The 13,771-nt window shown below is 38.4% G+C and overlaps 1 protein-coding gene across 2 annotated transcripts in view; it reads right to left on the bottom strand.

The window, feature by feature from the left end:
- tmem178b (transmembrane protein 178B) overlaps positions 1-10,612 on the bottom strand; it is a 97,546-nt gene extending 86,934 nt beyond the window's left edge. The window contains exons 1-2 of one of the 2 annotated variants that reach the window (XM_046874334.1): positions 10,054-10,612; positions 8,912-9,545 (exon numbers count right to left, since the gene is read on the bottom strand). In XM_046874334.1, coding sequence (XP_046730290.1) covers positions 8,912-9,293 — 382 coding nt within the window. In that variant the 5' untranslated portion in view covers positions 9,294-9,545; positions 10,054-10,612. Of the gene's footprint in view, positions 1-8,911; positions 9,546-9,680; positions 9,875-10,053 lie in introns of those variants that run through there. The other variant, XM_046874335.1, reaches the window with a different exon arrangement.
- Between the last annotated feature and the right edge of the window lie 3,159 nt (positions 10,613-13,771).

The following is a 13,771-nucleotide window of genomic DNA, read 5'->3' as shown; positions in this document are numbered from 1 at the left end:
AGGTAGAATTAAATGTTTGGTTATGGCTACAAAATCATTTACAAAATTTGACTAGAAGATTAATCTCATTACAATATAATAATATTATTCATGTCAGACCACAGCAAATCAACACCCTTCAATCAAAAAGAGCTCATATTTCTTTCTCAGATCTCTTTCATTCCAAACTTAATGTAAATATCAACTCTTCACATTCTTTCCTGTCCAGTCTTGTTCTAGTGTATTCTGAATTAAAAAATGAAAACGGTATGAGCTCCATTTGCTGGGTTCTTCTTTCTGACCTCTATCAGTTCTGGGCTTGTACATTGTTTTTTTTTGTTTTTGTTTTAGTTTTGTTTTTCATTATATTTTAGCTTGGTGATCTGATGGCTTAAAAGTTTTATGTTCTGATAACTAAAATGCTTGGTAACATGTCAAAACTGAAAAGCCAGACATAAAGGAGAGAAGCACAGAAAAATGATGTTGGTCCAGTGATGGCTTTTTCAGTGTTATTACGGTCCTAAGGAGCCAATGGGAAGGAGACATATGAAGCCGGAATTACAGTGACATTTCGAAGAAGAAAGAAAGCTTTTTCTGGTCTTATTTCACCTCTGTGGATGCATTTGTTCTCTTTTCACTCCTTCCTATAATTGCAAAAAGCAAACTGTCCACTTTAACAAATGAATATACCAGAGTTCCACAGGTAAACACATGCGAATTAGTCTATACTGCGTTCAGTGTCCCTACTCAATCCTTATCCGACGTTTGCTATTCAAGCAACTCCCATACCACAAGATGCAGCATTAACCATGCAAGCTTGGCTTTAAGGTTTAATCTACAGTAAGTTCCAACAGTTACTGGAAGGAAGCGAGCTCAGAACAACTCTGGGTCATAAAACATTGATAGCCATTCACTGGCTTCTGGCCACATGAAATAACAATATTTATCACTACTCCCCCGGCCTACGCTGTTCTCTGGGAATCGGCTTTACCGATGGCACTGCTTAGTTATGCAATAAGGGCTTGATGTGTGCTCAGAATAGTTTGCCTATAAGAGATCAGTAGATGGTGTTAGTATTGTGTAACCCAGGTTTTGTTTTGTTCAGATGCTCCCAAAAGGTTAAGTAACGTAAGTAAAGCATCCGTGCTTCCTGCCTTCTACGCAAATTGTAACGGGAGCTTTGCAAATGTGGGTGGGTAGTATTAAAGGAACATGAGCCTCAAATGGATCTTTGAGAGAGATATACTCACATATACACACACACACACTGATATTCTGGGACCATTTGCAAAAAAACATTCATGTTCAGTATTTCCAATTCTTGTATCTTTCCAATTATTTACTGGCATCCTTCTATGCAAGACTCAGGCAGTAACATATATTTAAATATATATTCATTTGGACATTTGACCACAGTGCTCTTGAATTCTTGATTGTGCATATTCAGAAATGAAACTCAAACTGCAGTTTGAGCTGCAAGGCAAATTTCAGGACTATATAAATTATTAGTGCTGTTCTTATCTACAGTAATTATTGTTTCTTTGATAACAAGTAAGGGAATAAAAATGTGTGCAGTTGTCGATATGGTGAATTTGAAAGAACGTCTTCAGTGTCAGTGCTTTGTAACAGTCAGAGGTAAACCTTTTTCTACCTGAGTAGACGGCTTTGCGGTTTCTCTATAATGTAGCAAGCTTACATTTTGTTTTGAATTTAACCACACCAAGAGTGGAAATAAATATTGGACGTAATGATTGTAAAAGTGCTGTTACTGGAAAAATGATCAACTATGGGGTGGAAATAGTAGCTCTGCTTCATAGTAAGCTGTATCATACCACCCTGCTGGTGTTTTTTTTATATAACAGAATGGCCAAAATGCTTAATTCCTTATCTGTTAAACACAGAAGAAAGTCTAAAACCTTAATGCTGACAATTTGGTTTAGTGAAATGCACAAGCAGCATGGAAGCAATTCCATCATCAATTCATGACACATACCGTATGTAGGTGATGTCAACAGGAATAAGGAAGCAAAAAAACAAGGTTAAATGTCAATGAAAAAACATGTAAACTCACAGCACATGCCTCAAAGAGCACATCCACAATAAGATGCTCCAAAAATAATGAAAAGATTTGCGAGCTCTGGCTTGGGTTATGACTGTCAGAATGTTAAGCTCCTTCAGAAACCTAACATAGGAGTGTGGTGATGAATCGAGGTCTATTGCTGTGTCCTTCATGACCCAGCAATAGAAACAAATAAAATACTAAAGGCAAAAGGCAAAAAAAAAAGTTTAAAAGAAAACCTAAAAAAAAGTTTTATAATATATGAATCAAAAGATATTGATAATGTTACACAGTAATGGTTGTCATTATATTACAGGAGAAATGTAATGTCTTTCAATGGCCTAATTATAGTTATAGATATATAGTAGTTGAGTAATGCATTATATCATGAGCATCATCACTGGAATAATAAGAATGATGTGGGGCAAGTTACTAGACATGAACACTTGAAGATAGATAAACAGCTTCATTCATGATTTATAATTTTGATGATCTACTGAGTTCATGTCATGTTTCATCAGAATACCAAAACTGGTCAACAAAAAAGCTATAACCATTTCGTTCAAACACAAAATCACAAAATGTACATGTCCTTAATCTGTCCTATTATGAAATTTGTGTAATTTGTGCTTATCCATTCTCCCATAGGCATCTTGGTCTAGCATGAAAGCCACAATTCCATGTATACAATTCTGTGTGCTTGATTTAAAAAAAGCTTAAATTAATACAAAATTTGCTTAAAGAGCTTTGGTAACAACAAATATTCTGTTACGGGTGCCAAATAAAAAAAAAACCCTATTGATGTCTTTTAATATTTAAAAGGCAGGAAGAGTTTCAACCTGACACATTCTCACAAGCATTATTATTTTCACTATAGGACTTCCTAATGGTATTTTTTTAAATAAATTACTTGTACCCTGAAGAGGCAAGCAGTAAAATTCTCTGATTAATGTCATCACCTATGTCTCATTAGGGTTTTGGTGACAAACCAAAAGGCCAGAACATCCTCCTCTCACAGTGTCAAATATACACACCCAATGGATAGGAATTTCCCCATGGAGCTGAAGGGTAATCCTATCCTCATCTCATCTAATTACTACCCCCACCTCCTTCTCACTGTCTTTCTTGCTCATTAGGTTAGAGGACAGACGATGTGGTTTAGGTAGGGAGCCAAGCATCTCTCACTTTGTCTGTGCGACTCAGTGATTGCACTCTAAGGCCTAAACATCTTTATCATTTCCTGATGGGTTTCCTGTAGAGAGCTGAGGAACAGATGGTGGATGATGAAAACGGATTCACTTTCCTTGAGTGATCACTTTCTCTCTTTCTCTCTCTCTTTCTCTCTCTCTCCTCTTTTTGTTTACTACTGTTTGCTTTACCTGTAATCTCAGGATGCCTCTGCCTGAAGAATCATTTTCCTTTATTTTTTTCTTCTTCTCCCAATTTCTCTACCAATATCTCCTAATCTTGAGGTTGTACACCTGGAGTAACTGTCTAGTCCAGAAATCATCCATTGCTGGACTGACACATGGTCTAGCTGTGGGCAAAGTGTTTTAGAGGATCGAATCAAGCATTCCAAACACGTTGTAACAGAAACCATCAACCAATCAGCCTATGAAAAAAATGGCATCTCCAGCTTTCTTACCATGAACCTCATAGCTTTTGTATCAGATCCTGTTTTGCCACCAATCATACAAGCTACTGTTACTTGTTTGGTTGATGGCAGCTCGTTGAGAATGGAAAGAGTTCAGATTTTCTTAGATTTAGCTGATTAATATTTTTAAAGATGTTTGTACAGAAAAGTATGTGGGTTTTCTTTCAGTATCAAACACTTTCATGTGGAACTCATGTGCAGCTTACATGTAGCAAGGGAAGTAATTGATCTGTGGTTAAAATACTATGAATACTTTAAATACTTCATACTAACCAAATGTAAATAAAGCACAACAGAAAAGTGCTTGAATTCCAGCAATCTAATTAGCACTGGTGCTGCTCTGTGAACGAGGGGCCTATATTGATTTTTTTACCATGTCACTTGTCATCACACTACCCAGTTGTGGGCATCGTGTATGCAGAATAGGGCAATTCCTTCAAAATCTTCATGTGTCTTGGAGGAAGTAGTTTCCTGTTTGATAGCTAGCTAGTGGTGCGAGGAAATGATATAAGAATCTGTCATCTGTTCCTTCTAATAGCAATTTAAACTTTTATAATAGCTATAAGGTAGCTGTCTTTTTTTACCACAACAATAATCAACTATCTAACATAGATACATTTACATTCATGTCACTTGGTAGCCGCCCCTATCCAGAGCAACTTACATAGTGAATGATTCTAGATGCTGCCATATAAGTCTTATTAAAGGCCTTTAAAATCATTTCCTTCTTCCTAAACAATTCCTTGGAATTAACAGTGAAGCCTTCATTCTGCCAGGGACGAGATCAAGAACCACATAAGAGATTTATAAAGAGATTTTAAACACTTTTTGTTAGTTCATGTCTTTTATATTTTCTAGAAACACACATGCTTTTTTAAACATTCATTGTTTTCTTTAAATCTGTCAATTTTAGGAAACGGATACAAAGTAATGCATAAAGTCCTGTCATTTTACAATAGGGAAAAAAACACAACCCTTATTCTTAAGCCCTTTCCTTTCAGCACTCTATTTTCACCCCCTTCCTCTTTCTCTCGCTCGCTTATTCTCTCTCATGGGAATCTAATGTGTTTGTAAGGACAAAATTAATTTCCTTTGGGAATTAAAAAAAAGGGAGGAGGGGTGACAATGAGAGTAAAGTCAGCAGATTTCATGCAAAGATATGCTGTGTGTGAGGATTGTAATGGAGAATAGAATTTACACACACACACACACACACACACACACACACTTCAAATGGTCATCCATTTTCAAGCAAACAATGACAAATCTGCCAGATAGTTATCTCTCTAACACACAAATAGGAAGACAGTGAATGGTCACTACACATTGTACTTTGCAGTCGACACACACTGTAACATGACCATATCTAATATGGTTTCTGAATCGCGCTATGAGTAAAGAAAACAAGCCTTTTGCCAATTAAACAAAACACAGACAGCTTGTGCTACACACAGGTTTGTAACATTCACAACTCACAAAGACGCCTCTTCATCAAATAGCGAGTTACATAACGGTACACATACGCGCGTGTAAAAGCTTGCATGTGCATGTTGCACAGAGGCCATTTTGTGCTGTCATATGCAGATTCACCTTGGCAGAGAAAGCTGGAAGCCTTGAAGCTCTTTACAACTGTATCCTGAAACACATTAAACTGTTCATGATGAAATATTTATAATGTGTTTAGTCTGGCTACAATTTGTTGCCTGGTGCTGTATTTTATTATTATTTTTAGACAGATAGACAGATGTTTTGCCGCAGTGATGTCACTGGAGGACATTGTTTGCGCTGTAATTAGGAGACACAGGTCAAAGCTCTTAAGTGACATAATGTGTCTTTGTTTGCACCTAAATACAAAAGCTCAAAATTTTCTTTTCTTACTCAACATTTTTCAGCAAAATTCAACGTATTAAATGTTAATTATAAATACAATTGTTGGTGCAATTGTTTGGACTCGAAGTTCCAGAATGCAATGCAGCCATTCCACAGTATTCCCCCAAAAATTTGAAGACATTTTTCAAGGGAATCTGCTGCATCACTTTCTTTATGTAAAGTAGAGTAAAGATATTTGGCAAATGGCATTGTGGGCCATGTAGAACAACGTCATATCAAACATAGAGACTTTATGTGTAAAAGATTAACCAAAAAAAGGAAATTCAGAATTTCATTTTAAAAAACAACACCATTAAAGATCCTGTATTAGTTATATTAACAATAACTGTTCCTTATTCCAGTTTATACAAATTATACATTGCTAATCTCTAAACAGGAATATCATATAATGATGATCACATCTCATTTGTAATATTTTCTCTGCTTATTCCAGTGAGAAAAGAATGTGGTTGGCCTCATTACTGTTCAAGAGTCAAAGCCCTCATAAGAAAAAAATGCTAAACATTACAAACAATTATATTCAGCATCAGTGATCTCAGATAATTCATTTATGCAAACCCAATAGCTGCAATTTGTTTGCTGATAAATTCACAATTACTTAAAGTTTTCTCTTTTAAAAAAAAATATATATATATATAGTTATAAAAATAAAAAATATAGCTTTTTTAAAACTCAATTGTATCATATCCCTGGCTGAGGGAAACCCAGAACTTTGATGCTATTAATCAGCAAAGACAACAACAATGATGCACCAAATATAGTATTTGCTGTAAAAAAAAAAGTCACTGGCAATGTAATCACATAAGTGTATTTAAAAGGTTTACACGGTGCTGTTAAAATTGCAGAATTATGAGATAAATCATTTGAAATTGTGATTTGAAAAACCAACAAACTTCAAATAAAAAAAATGTTTATGTGAAGAGAAGCATACAATAAAAAAGGGGGAAAAGGCATACAATAATTTGGTTGCACAAGTGTGCTTTCTCTTTCAATAATACTTTGGAAAAGTACCTTCTGCTTTAACATGGCACTCAAACGTTTGGGTAAGAGTACAACTTAACACGCTTGCTGGCAAAAAAATGCTTCAGATCTAATAAAAATTGTGAGAGGATCTCTTCTGCACAGGCCTCATAAGGCTAAACCAGAGCCTGTCAAAAAGATTTAGATTTAGCTCTAAGTGGTTTATCCCAAAGTCTGATTTCCTTCTTTAGAAGCAATCTCTTTTGTGGATTTTGGTTTGTACTTTGGGTTGTTAGGCCTGCAGCTTCTGTACCAAAATGCCTTGGTATTCTTTTTAAACTAGAGCCCCTGTTCCAGCTGAAGAGCCCTTTAGAATGATGCTTCCACCACCATGCTTTATCACAGGTATGGTATTCTTTAGGTGTTCAATGGTTACATAATGGAGTGGTAGCTCAGTGTTTAAGGTGCTGGGTTAAGCTGCCACTCTTGGGCCCTTGAGCAAGGCCCTTAACCCTCTGTGCTCCAGGGGCGCCATATCATTGCCAATCCTGCGCTTTGACCCCAGCTTCCAAGCAAGGTGGAATATGCGAAAAAACAATTTCACTGTGCTGTAATGTATATGTGACAAATAAACGCTTTTCTATTCTATACAGTTTTTTGTTCCACCCCATGAAGATTATGGACCTTTGAAGAAGTAGATGCCGAACTCACAAACATCCCGTTCCATCTAGAAATGTACCAGTGTCAATTGGATCCCACTACATGTGTGGAGTTTTGACATTGGACCTCCTGGAGTGTTTAAAGACTCTGGCATGGAGAAGCTGGTGCTGGAGCTGTGATAATCGCAAATGTTGAGCTCAGTAGCTCCTAGTTTTATAACCATAATGACTGTAGAAAGAACATTACTTATAATCCTATACTCCAGTACTCATATTTGTTCTCACTCTCCAGTGTTCTGTATTGTTGAAAGATTTATGATCTAACTTTTGATGTCACCCAAATGAGGATGGGTTCTCCTTTTGAGTCTGGTTCCTCTCAAGGTTTCTTTCTCATAACATCTAAGGGAGGTTTTCCTTGCCACAGTCACCACGGCTGCTCATCAGGGATAAATGCAAACCATTCACCTTAACTGTTGATTTCTGTAAAGCTGCATTGAGACAATGTCTGTTGTGAAATGCGCTATAGAAATAAACTTAACTTGACTTTTGGAAATTCTTTTCTACCCCTCTAATAATTGGTACATTTCATAAATGAGATCCAATACATGCATAATAAGCTCTTTGTGAACCTTGTCTTCAGTAGTCGAATAAAAAACAAGATGTCAAGAAAAATCCTGCAGGAAAGTTGGTCATTATTTGGGGATAACCTCAACGTGTCATGTCACTGATTACAGGTACAGTATATTAGAATAGTTATATTTCAGCAGCTTGAATGTGATTGGTTTATTCCAAGCTCAGTCAAAGCCTCGATTTACACTCGGGTACAAAAAGGATATTGCAGATTCCTCACGTTTTTTGTTTAGAATTTTGTTTGTTGCTATATCAGAGTTGGGAAAGGATCTGGGTTTATTTAGCATGGTTTCAGCTTTTACACCAAAACCATGCAGATTTAATTAGTACATATTCGTTAGTACAGTGCAGTGTGTCAAAGAGTACACATACGTTCTCTTTTACACGCTGCACTGTGTAACATATAGCGAGTTTACTGGCGGTGCTATTTTGTGCTTTTGTGTATTTGTCCTACACTGTCTTGTGTTGTCTTTACACTGTCTGTCTTGCACTGTTTGCACCAGGTTGCCACAGAGCACTTTATGTGACGAGAACACTCACTAGTCCTTAGCCCTGCGTTTTCTGTTATATAGCTTTAAGTTGTTTTATGTAGCACCAGGGTTCTGGAGGAACGTTGTTTTATTTCACTGAGTACTGCGTCAGCTATACATGGTTGAAATGACAATAAAGGCTTCATGACTCTTGACTTGATCTTCTATATCTAACATTAATCCAAAACAATCACAAACTGGGAACTAACTTTGATTACTAGCCTAAGCATTGATCTAGAAATAAAGATAAGTAATATAGATCATCACACAGTGAACCACATCTGGAGCTCAGCACGAGAAATGGATCGGAGCACACAGGACATATAGTGACTGATTTGAGGACTCTTGCATAACGCACGCCTGGTGATGTGTGCAGGATTACAGGCAGGGAAATTTCAGCGTTTGCATGGGATTGTGGATGTAAAACTGGCACGAGATGCTTACACAACCGATGGTTCGGTGTTCACCAGGACACGGAACCATTAGATCCTCTTATGGCTTGTTCATTAGAAGCCATAAAGACCACAGCCCTTACGCATCAAGCCCTTACCTTTCCGAATGAGGTCCTCGATGTCCTGGTCGAAGCCGAGACGGTGGCATTTGCTCCACAGGCCCATGTTGGTGGAGTTGTACTGGCGGCTGCACTCGTCGGCGGCGCTCATGGCGAAAAGCTGCCGCCGGTTGCGCGTCACGAGTAGTTTGCCCTCCCAGCGGTCGAGGCGCGAGCGGCTGGCGCGCAGCGGCAGGCTGTTGTTGGGGATGTAGATGAAACCCGGGTCCTTGCGGCGGCTCGAGAAGCTGCGGCAGCGCTCGCGATAGCGTCTGGCGTCCGTCTCGTACCAGTGGTCGGAGCACACGGCCACGGCCAGCATGCCCAATGCGCACAGGGACAGAGAAAGGCCGGCGTAGAGCAGCAGCTTGCCCGCGGCCATGCTCCTCTACTCCTCCTCGCAGGTCTCGATCTCACCTACACTGTAGGTCCTACAGCACCACGATCTGCTACGGCTGGGGCGCGCGCGCGAGCGAAACCCGGCGCGCAGCTGTGCGCATCACCACCCGGCACACACCTCAAGAAATGCCGGGACGGAGATCACTACAAATCCGCTTCGTTTCTTTCTTCTTGTATTAACACCTATAATCGGACCATCAGTAAACGGGGTGATGGGGGAGGGGACATCCGGTACCTTTGGAAGAAAAAAAAACAAACTATTACAACATAACTGTAAATCAAGCGAGAGAACCTTTCATGCACTGTAGTATTTTAACCTACAGGCGACACCAGAGCCAACACTATGATGGAGAACACCTGTATTTATTACCATTATTCTATGAATGAATTTATTGCCATTGCATTTGCACGCAATAAAGAGGGGCATGCATCAGCGTCAGAGAGCATGCCAAAACAAGGTCCAGAGCAAATGCATGTGATGTTGATGTGCCTATCCATCTCAACCCTTCTCTCAGCTTCTCAGCACTCCTCACGTTTTGTCTCTCGTGCAATCTATAAAGAGTGCATCAGTGATCAATTCAGGGGAAATGCATTGCGATCCAGGTTTTATTTTATTAATTTTTTGCAATCATGAAATTTTACCTATTCGAAAGGCTACAAATGTAAAAGTATTTCTGACCACAATGCCATGTTGCTCTCTACACAAAGCATCCACAGGCCTTCGGTTCTTATTAATCACTCACCGTGAGATAATAATGATGCTGAAGACGTCCAGTCCTAAATCCAGCCAGTGACGATAAATCCTGCTGGGTCTGTGACCAGTTGTGGATGGAACATGGTCTATAGTCTTTATCCAAAGCCACCTGAGAAACCCGGAGACAGAACGGTGCCAGGATTTACTCGGATGGTGCAGATTCGGTTAACGTGGCCTCGGCGTTCTCCGTGCGCGTCTCTGTCTCCAAATCCAGCGGTGATGTCATGCTGCCAGCCCGAGACGCTCATTGTTTATTAAAGCACCTTCTTAAAGGCGCAGCGCCACCTGCAGAGGCTTGAGTCAGAGGTATGACGTCATGCGCGAGAACTTCCCCGGTTTCTGCGATCGGAAGTGGAAGTCTGGAAAAACTCCTTATAAAAAACAATCCTCTTAATAGAATCCTGCTTGACACTAAAATTTGGAACATTTGCACAAATAATGCCATAAATAAGAAATCAGGGGGGCGGCTCCTCCAAATGTACCAGAAACGACCACTGTTTGCAATCATGGTGAGCAGCCAAAACAATTCAAAAGAGTTAAGTTTTTGGCATGAACCATTTATACTTTTGCTTTTACTTTCCTGTGGAATTTGCACAAAACACACAATTAGCCTTCATTTTAATTCCGTAAAAAAAATGCAATTTTGTTGTTGCTTCTGTTAGAAATGATGGTTTGAATTGTGTTCTTTGGGTTTTCTGCTTTATTATTGGATTAAGTGGTAGTTTAGCAGTTGAGGCTGTGGGTTACTAATCAGAAGGTTGGGGATTCAAGAACCGGCAAGCTGCTACTGTTGGGCCCTTGAGCAAAGCCCTTACCCTCTAGTGCTGTATCATGACTCTGACCCTGGTCCCTCTAATATACTGGGATATGCAAAAAAAAGAATTTCACTGTGCTGTAATGTACATATGACAAATAAATGCCTTTACTACTAATACCATTTATTCTCACTGCATGAGATACCTGTCTGTTATTCAGTGCTCTGTCATACTGCATTTCTGTGCATACTCCAACCACTGTGAGCAGAAAAGCATTGCAAACCATCTCACAATCAAGGAAAATATGTCTACCCATAAATAGGTTGATGGTCCATAATCTTTGAAGGAAAAATATACAATGAACACAACTGTAAACCTTGCACAGGAACCATGCACTATTCCAACAGTGACACCAAAGCAACCAAATAACAAAATGTCTGTAGCAGAGTTTCAATATACTATGTGGCGCTTATCTTCATAAATTTGTCTATTCAAAATTCTGTTAACATACTAATTAACACATTTGAGTTACCAACAGTTAATGTTCCAAGTTGATGAATATTATCCATTGTTCACCTGATTTGCTTTCTGAAGCCCCTCTGAGTTATTAATACACCTAGTCAATTAGCAGAACTTTAACAAGCAGTAGTAAAGGTCCAGTGGGGCAGGAATCACCCTGTAGCACATTAGCTGTGCTGACTACGGAGGAAAAGCAATGGCTAGAACACTTATTGACTGGGTTGCCAAATTAGTTGTTACTTTATAGAAAATAACTGGAATTAAAACTGAGCTACTGTAATCTTAAAATACTGTATAAGTCAAAGTCACAGTGAACTTTATTGTCATTTAGCCAGGCAGCAAGGTGCAAAGCAGAATGTGGGGATGTAACATATAACAGTCAGCATATAACAGGTAACAAATAGACAGCAGACTAGACAATACCGAAAATCTACACTTTGACACACACAGAGCAAAAAAAGGCAAAATATTGCACATCAGTACAAAGAATTAATGCAAGATAAATGGTCACATTGTTAAGTTTAGTGCATGACTGCAAGAATGTAAAATATCTGTGACATATATAAACTTATAATTTCTAAAGATAAATAAATAGCACAATAGTCTAAGAATGAAAAAGTCGTTCTAGTCTTGACAGGTCAGTAGGTTTTACAGTATTGTCAGAGTGAGTTGAGTAGCCTGATGGCATGTGGGAAAAAGCTATTGCAGAGTATACTACAGTAGCGTTTTTCAGAGGTACAGAAGTTTAAACAGGCTTTGTGTACCACAACGACCTAGTTTCTACTGTATAGGTTGAGAAAAAAAATTTTTTGCACTACTTTTAGTATTCATTTTTTTTTAAGAGCATTAGTTAATAGCCAAACACACCTGATGTATCAAGCACAAGTTTAAAAAGGTTCCATCTGTAGACACTCAAAACAAGCTGCTTGTTGGTATATTGGATGATGGACACAAACACAGCACACGTCCTGGTCATTTTGTTGTTGCTGTTGTGATATTAACACCCTCGGGGGTCTGATATACAAGACATAAATTTGAGTCAGTATTGGGAATGCTTGAGAAAATTTCAGCTCAGAACATCGAGCCAGAGCTTGTTTTCCCATATCCATCTATAACACCATTAGGTAGTAAAGATAGTTGTTTCATGCTTGGCAGGTTTTATCCAGTGTACATGTATTTTATTGCAACATATGTTTATTGGACACTGTGATATGATACCCCTAAACCGATCTATTGTCCTAATCTACTGTTAGAGAAACTATTGTGCTGTCCACAGGGTATATTGCTGAATAATTTATGAGAGTAGTAGCCATCTGTCAGATACTGAAATCCTGAGTCAGTGAACCATCAGAGTGGATGTTTTCAGATAGCACCCTTTTTATTACAAGCCTGTAACATTTTCTCTTCATATATTCACAACTGGCCATGTTAAAAGACGTACCTCTACCTGTGCACAGTCAATTTTGTTGACTATTTTGTTTACATTTTTGTTACTGTTCCCTTTATGTCTCTTTACAACAGGTTCACTGGTGGAGCTATTTTGTATTTTGTGTATTTGTCTTGCACTGTCCTGTATTGTCTTGCACTGCCTTGTGTTGTCTTGCACTGTTTGCACCAGGTTGCACACGATGCACTTTATGTGGCGAGGACACTTACTAGTTTTTAGCCCTGTGTTTTCTGTTTTCTGTTGTTTAACGTTGTTTCATTTCACTGTGTACTGCGTCAGCTATATATGGTTGAAATGACAATAAAAGCTTCTTGACTTCTTCTTGACTTCAATCACATTGCAGCATCATAATGCTCAATATAATTCACATGCAGGTCAAGAGCTTCAGTATATTATCTTCACTACAGACATCAAAATTAGGGACGAATGTGATCTTAGTAACATTGAATGTGTTATCCCTGTCGATTTCAGAAACGACTGATCTCCTGATCCATATTTCAATCATCAACTGTTCATTTTTAACAAGTTTTGAAAGTGGTCAACTGAGGTAAAAAATGCCTGTTAACTCAAAACTTGTATTAGTGCATCAAAATCATTTGCATCATTTTCTGTATTGATTTTACAGTGCTTGTCAAAAGTTTGGCGATTCCTAGTATTTTATAATCACATTAAATTAAATGGAATTGATTATTTAAAAAGGCACATGCATTTTCCTTTTGTTTATATGCAATAATCTAAGTAGAAAGCAGAAACTCACAAGAATGGGACAGTGTGTGACTGTATGACTGGAGAAAGTTCTGCGAGATGGACAGATGTTGATATTTTTGGCTCTAACAGAAAAGCCTATGTAAGATGAAAAACAAGAGAGAAGATGCCTTTCAACAACAGACTGCCTCACACTCACAGTCAAAATATAGAGGTGGAAGCTTAATGGTTTGGGGTTGTTTTGGAGCAGGAAAGATCGGAGAATCCAGGTGTAAGGAATA

This window comes from Silurus meridionalis, chromosome 18 (assembly GCF_014805685.1).
Source record: "Silurus meridionalis isolate SWU-2019-XX chromosome 18, ASM1480568v1, whole genome shotgun sequence".
Lineage (NCBI taxonomy): Eukaryota > Metazoa > Chordata > Actinopteri > Siluriformes > Siluridae > Silurus > Silurus meridionalis.
The sequence above is the reverse complement of the archived record's forward strand: the minus strand, read 5'-3'. Positions and strand labels throughout refer to the sequence as shown.